The 7,186-nt window shown below is 36.9% G+C and overlaps 1 protein-coding gene across 1 annotated transcript in view; it reads left to right on the plus strand.

The window, feature by feature from the left end:
• Positions 1–6,946, plus strand: part of LOC145988933 (calpain-D-like) — an 85,135-nt gene extending 78,189 nt beyond the window's left edge. Inside the window, exon 12 of the mRNA XM_083124232.1 lies at positions 5,308–6,946. Coding sequence (XP_082980358.1) covers positions 5,308–5,488 — 181 coding nt within the window. The 3' untranslated portion in view covers positions 5,489–6,946. The remainder of the gene's footprint in view (positions 1–5,307) is intronic.
• Positions 6,947–7,186: the final 240 nt, after the last annotated feature.

Below are 7,186 nucleotides of genomic sequence, written 5' to 3' on the forward strand. Positions count from 1 at the left end.
TTTCAAAATTTCACATAAATACCTAGGTAATTTTAAGTCACATTTACCGCATCCATCATGAATATTTCTATTTGTCTAAAGATATAATTTTCCAAATTTCATCCAAATCTCAGGTGTTGGGACACAGTGTTCACCTTGGCTGGATGATTTTGCTTGTAATGGCCCAATAGCTTATTTGTGAACCATCAAACTTCACTTCATACTTCATGTTTTTAATGTACGAGGGGCATACTGAAAGTAATGAGCACCAATTTTTCATGAACCGAGTTTTGGTTTTATTAAAGAAAGAACATACTACATCATAATCTACAGACTTTTCTTTACTTTTCAACAAAGTCTCCATTTCATTGCACACATTTTCCCCATCTTTTTGGAAGCTTGAAAATACCCTTACTGTAGAACTCCGTTCCAGCTGCTCTCACACACTGACGCACAGCATTCTGTATATCCTCGGTCATCTTGTAGCGTTGGCCTCGTAACTGTTTCTTTACAAAACCAAACATATGATAGTGTGAGATTGTAATGTCGGGACTGTAGGGAGGGTGAGGCAGAAGTTCTCACCCCATAATCCCAATTTCCTCCCTGGTGAACTGAGCAGATTGCATTCATGCGTTATCGTGTTGAAGGGTGATTTTCTTTCCAGGACGTTTATCCTGCAATGCAAGATGGAGCTTGTGAAGTGTTTGCATATAACGGCGAGCATTTATGGTTATCACAGGCTCAAGAAATTAAACCAGAATACAAGCAATACTAAATTAGTATAAAATTGAACTTACTTACGTGAGTGAGTATGAAGATTTGAAAACAACGTTTCAGGGTACAACTTCCCCCTTCATCAGGTTCATATTTTCTCTAGGCACTAATCATAATACTGCATCACTAAGTGTTAAAAAAGGATTAGGTTAGAGGTTTGGTTAAGAAACACTTGAAACAATCCCTGACAACATTCCTGTCTAAAAACAACCAGTTAAAAATCCTGTTTTAAAAAGTTCCCCATTTCCCACGAGACCTCCTAGAACTGGGGTCTTATAAAATCAGTAAAACACGTTCAGTTGCACAGCCAGCACTGGCGATCAACTCCAGTTCGAGAAGTCATGAAGGTTATTTCCCCTCCTTTGCTGTTCCACCTTCCCCTCCATTATGTCACAATTCCAACTCAAACTCCCGTTCCACACCGGCCGCTCGGACAACTTCCGGAGTAACATGGAATCCTATCTTTTGTTCTTTTTTCATTGCTCTGTTCCATTTTTTGAAAAGTTTTACCCATTCTTCCTCCAAATTACCATCATCCCTGTTGATTTATATTCCTCCCAGTGCAAATGTTCGAGGTCTCGTAGACGTTTCTATTCAATTTTTTTGTTTTCTTTTCTGATAACCTCTTTATGATTTTATGCCGACTCATGATTATATGTTCAGATAACCCAGTTTTGGGGACTCCTTCTCTAATGTCATCCTTGTGTTCCCCCCATCTTATACGTATGCTTCTTCCTGTTTGTCCGATATACTCTTTGCCACATTCACATTTAATGCTGTATACACCTTTATGTTCCTCGGGATTTCCTTTTCCTTTTTCTCCCTTTTTTCGATTATGATTAGTGCATTATGATTAGTACCTAGAGAAAATATGAACCTGATGAAGGGGGCAGTTGTACCCTAAAACGTTGTTTTCGAATCTTCATACTCACTCACGTAAGTAAGTTCAATTTTATACTAATTTAGTATTGCTTATATTATATAGTGAGTAACATGCACAATACGCAAATATGCAACCAGAATACACCCCTCTGCATCCCTTAACTTTGCCAGCAGACGGCACTGCCTTTGCTTTCGTCTTTGCTGGCAACATGGAATGGTGCCATTCCATGCTCTGCTTCTTTGTTTCCGGTTCATAATGATGGAACCTGCTTTCGTCACTGGTCACAATACTCAATAAGTAATCTTTAAAATTCAATCACAGCACGTTGTCAAAACAAAATTTCACTGTCGGCCATTTTGAAACAACTGCCTGCGATCGAAGCTGATGACATCACACTACCGTGATGCATCCAGTAAAGTCTGTATTTCGCTATGATTTACTTCATTTGCATGTATTGATGGATTCTGATTTTTTAAATTGTTGCTCATTACTTTCAGTATGCCCCTCGTATTTATTAGATTCTCATGTAAGTGGTTAATTTCCCAAGATAGTCCTGTGTTGTGAATGTGAAAGAAAATGAAGTTGTGTATTTCTCACTGAAAAGCGGAGTGAAGAAAAACTAAGCGCTACTACTGCATCGGTGCAAATCTCCCTCTCCCCCTCCTCACCACAATTTGCAGCTTTTTCTTGGGTACACCCCATCGTTTTCTCATGATTTTTTTGTGGCCTAAAAATTATTTTTGCTCTGAAAATGAAAGCTTGATTTTTCCATAAATTACAAGAGAGTAGTATAATTAGACAAAACCCGTTGTTTGGTGGTTTAAACTACTGAAGTAAAAGGATAAAAGCAATTAAGTGCTAATGTAGTTTTTTTTATTTTTACTTCAAGGTTACATAAAAAACACCGCAAGGTTTTTCTCTATAAGTTGAGACGTCCCCGCGTTGAGGGTTATGGGTTACTGGATGACAGTAACTGGAACGCCAATTAGTTTAACTTACAATGCGGGGGCAGATATTCAGATTTACCCATGGTGCTAGCTTTATGCACGCCGGAGATATGAGAATCTTGTACACTCAGGGTTCGGGTATACACAATGAAAGTTAGTGCTAACTTAACAAGTTTCACTATCTCTTTTGATATAACTTCACTGCACTGCACTATACTTTGTTGTCCCTGAAGATCCATGTTCGAAGCTGCTCTGCTTGAATTTTGGAAAGGGAGGGCAGTGACCATCCAATTTTTCCTCTTATAATGTACCATATATGGGACCTTATTTTCTTAGAGCATCAATTAAATGTTGCATTAACATTTCTCTTCTGGAATACAACAGTGTTGGCATGTGGGGACAATAGGGCATTAGTTTGCGACTCAAGGAACATTTAATCTGCCTTCCTTTTAGCAAAAGAATAATACCAAAGAACATTATGAATTTAATTAAAAAAAGGTAAAGTGCTCCCCTGTGCTTAGCACCATGCCATGAAGACGTATAGGGGGTGTGGGGGTAACGCCTCACACTTTCTTGATCCGGTAGTGAGTGGGGGTGATGTGATCAGCATCACACCCCTGACTGCCTTTACCCCCCCAGGGTTTCCCCCAGGTACCCATGTCATTCGATGCTGGGTGAACGCTGGGGCTGCTTCCAACGTTAGAAAATTTTGCAGATTTGAACCGGCCGGGGATCGAACCCGGGACCTTTAACATGGTAGTCAGACACGTTACCGAGTGAGCCACCACGGCCACATATGAATTTAATGTAAGCTTGAAATATTTAAAGCTTATTTAACTTTAATTAATTATTTAATTAAGTTAAGCTAACTGCAGTAATTAATGAACTGCTTAATCACTTTTAATGAGAAACTAATAAACAGTGAACACAATCTTTCGTATAATTACCTGGTAGGCTGAGTGATATTGCTGTCTCTCGTTTCCGTTCTAACAGAGTAGGCCAAACTGTGGAAGGCTTTTTATTCCTGAGCACCTGTGTGCTTGCAAATGCTGGGCTATTTTGGGGGAGCAGAGCTCGACGAAGAGTCGCCGAAGAGCCAACACAGACTGACTGGCCGGGTTTGCGTCGCTGCTTATATGCAAATCTGAGTGCAGCGCCAGCTCCTCTAGTGGATTCTCGTGAACTACGAGAGTGCTGCTTATCATTGAGTGCCATCTATACAGGATAACAATGAAGTATTAAAACAGTAACACTCCCTAGTGAGATACGGTAGAACTTCATTGTCTACCAAGCATTGCAGTGAATTCATATGCACAAGCGATAACAGAATAGAGAAGATTACACAATACGATTCTGAACAATTACAAGGAAAGAACATATGCATAACCTTGTAGCGATGTCACAGGATTGTTGCAAAGTCACTCATCTCCTTTTAGAGTGGACATTCTACGATAAAGTAGTCGGCCAGCATCTGAAAACACGGTTGTGTTTTGCTGGTCACTATAATCACTTTAATCTGTCCTTTTAGTCACAATATTTTTAAAAATATACATATAATCTGATGTACGTGAAACCCAACTGTATTTTCAGATGCTGACCAACTACTGTACCATGCAAGCCTACTCTGAAAGGAGGTGAATGACTTACACGGAAAAACCTTGAAGCAAAAGTAGAGAAAACTACATTAGCACTTAATTGCTTTTTCCCCCTTTGCTTCAGTAGTGTAAACCACCAAACAATGGGTTTTGTCTAATTATTCAACTACTCTGTTGTAATTTATGAAAAATAAAGCTTTCATTGTAATCCTAGCTTACCAGGAGGCCCACCACCTCTATTTTCTTCATATTTGAACTGTTAAAATGTTTATTTAGAAATGAAACAAAATAAACTACTTTGTTCCCTAATGAATTCTCAATATTTCTGTAATACTTTTGTTCATAAAAACATAAATGTAACGTAAATAGGAGGCAAATGCATTTGGTGGGCCTATCAGGCACCATTTTTGAATGCGTGTTATTCGAGACACTCATGCCAGTGAGAGTGTACAACTGGATGGTAATTTTCGTAATTATTGTAATTAATAAACAACTGCCCCTCTATGAACAAAAAAATATTAATTGAGTTTTAGCGAATGGTAAAATATGTGTGTGGCACTCATGCATTAACTGGTTATTATTTTTTATTAACAATTGTAATTTTTGTAATTATTATAATTGAAGGGCTCAAATGTCAAACATGATAAGTGACATTTTGGTCATTTCTGAGTTCGTTAAGAGAAAAGGTTATTAGAAGTTATACTGCAGATAAATTGTTTTCGTGTTGGCTTTACCAATTTCAGAAGGCTTCACTGAGTAATGCAAATTGTATGAGATTGCAATTTCACTCGAGAATTGGAAGGATGGCACATTTTACTTTGTAACTCAAAAATGACGAAAATGTCACTTAACATGTTTTACACCCGAGCCCTTCAATTAATAAATTACTGCATATATATAATCAACAAAGAAAGCAGTGATTCAATTACAAAATTGTTTCTCGAATTTTAGTGATAAAATAAAAGTGTGGGGCTGTGAGACCCTCTGCTCAGGTAAATCAGTTTCTCGTACGGCACAGGTAAGCTAGGGTTAAGAGTGAAAATTATTCTTTGGTCATTTTTTACTATTTTTATAACGTGCTGGATGTTTTTTGCATGATGATTGATTCTGATTTGTCACTTCATTCCAGGCAAGTTATAATAGTGCTCACTCAGCTCGAGGGAAGTGGTGGTTTTTCTATTGCTCATCGCCTAACCCACCGCCTAGCAAATTCTAAAGGTTTGCACGATTGGGGACCTCCTAATACTAGTCATTCACCAACCATCGATAAGCAGGTTGAAGGCCTACACTCGCCACGTCTCATTACATAGCAGCAGTGTGTTTCCCCCCTCTTTTGGCCTTATCCAAATTCTGACTTCACCAACCAGTATTTGTGTGAACTATTTGAACGTTATGCATTCAATAAAATATGAATATTTTACTCACATTAATTGTTATTTATGCTGTACTGTGAGTAAAGTGCCAGTAATGTGTTGTGTGTTTTTCATAGAACGAAGGGAAGTGATGTAGTGTTCAAAAGTATAATTATAGTATTACAATGTTCTGTTCAAGAGAGCTTGAAAAGCAGTACCCTATAACCAGCACAAATGGTGAATACGACAGTGGTTTTTAGTTTTTAGAATTCAAGAACATTCCACAGTGCCATTGATATATGTATGTGTAACAACAGTATTTGATTGTGCTACGTAATGTGCTACGTAATGTGAGCTTTCACATTTAAGTGCGAACCTATGGAAGAGTGTTGCAATGCCATAATCAGCATGTGAAACACTACAGGCCTAATGTCCCCCCTTTTTAAAGCAAATAACGTGTTTGAAAGTGATATCTGCTTACATTAAGGAAAGAAATATATATAAATTACTCACACACACATGCTCGTAAAAAATGCTGTGAGGTGATTCAATTGGTTAAATTATTTATCTTGTTGAACATGAAAAATATTTTAAAATATCCCGGAGAAACAGTTCGGGAAAACTCTTATTGACGAAAAGTTACTTGATTCAGTTAAATGTCATAGAGCATTACTGTTACTATATTTATTATTTAAATATAGAAGAGGATAATGATGGATTCCTGTGAAGAGAGGAACATGGTTGATGTTATTCTACTTTGTATGATAAAGGAGATGAACTTTTCGTACTTTTGAGAATGTACTATTTTTCATAGAATCTCATGTTGTTGATCTGTTTGATTTGGCAAGTCTTTCTGTAATACTCTTAACATTTTAATATATCATTAATCTCATTATATGATATTAAGCTGAAATTTTGAGAAGCAGTTAAAATTGTGTAGTTGCTCTGGAGGTGCAGTAGTGTTATATACATTTTTAACAAGGTTTGTTTATTTGTGAAGAGGTTTTAGTGTGGCGTAAATTTGTTGATCAATGTAATCGGTGTTGAGCAATTTTTGTAGAGAAAGCTTTCACAAAGTAAGAAATAAGTGTTTGTAAGCAGAGAGCAGAAAATAGGTCTTTACAGAGATATGAACATAATGTATTTTTGAAACATCACATGTGATATCCATATGCTCATTATTGTATTGCTTTCTTTCATTTGTTATTTGTTCTTAGGATAAAACATTGCTCTGTAGTGTATTTTTGTTATCTATTTTAAAATACTCAGCCAGTAATGTTGTGATTGATTTTAAGTGCTGTACTTTTTTTTATGTACAAGAACTGTAAGCATAGAGTGTGTAAATACCAAAGATTTTCACTCCGGTTTTATGTAAATGATTTTATACCAAAAGAAAATTAGTATACTTACTGTGAATTCAGCATTTGCTTCATTTTTCTCACCCTTATTGCAGACGATGTAGTTTCGTTGCTTTGATTTTATCACATTACATTTGACTGCAGGAAAATTATTTAGCTGGTGCCAGAATTGGGCAAACCTGCAAGGTTTTTTTTTATTATTATTTATCAAAACTATCTCTGTACAAATTCACATGCATCACATAACAGTGTTAGAGCTGGCAGGAGGGAGTTCATCATTACTTGCAAACCAGCAACA

This window comes from Lepisma saccharinum, chromosome 6 (genome assembly GCF_977018435.1).
Source record: "Lepisma saccharinum chromosome 6, izLepSacc3.1, whole genome shotgun sequence".
NCBI classification, from domain to species: domain Eukaryota; kingdom Metazoa; phylum Arthropoda; class Insecta; order Zygentoma; family Lepismatidae; genus Lepisma; species Lepisma saccharinum.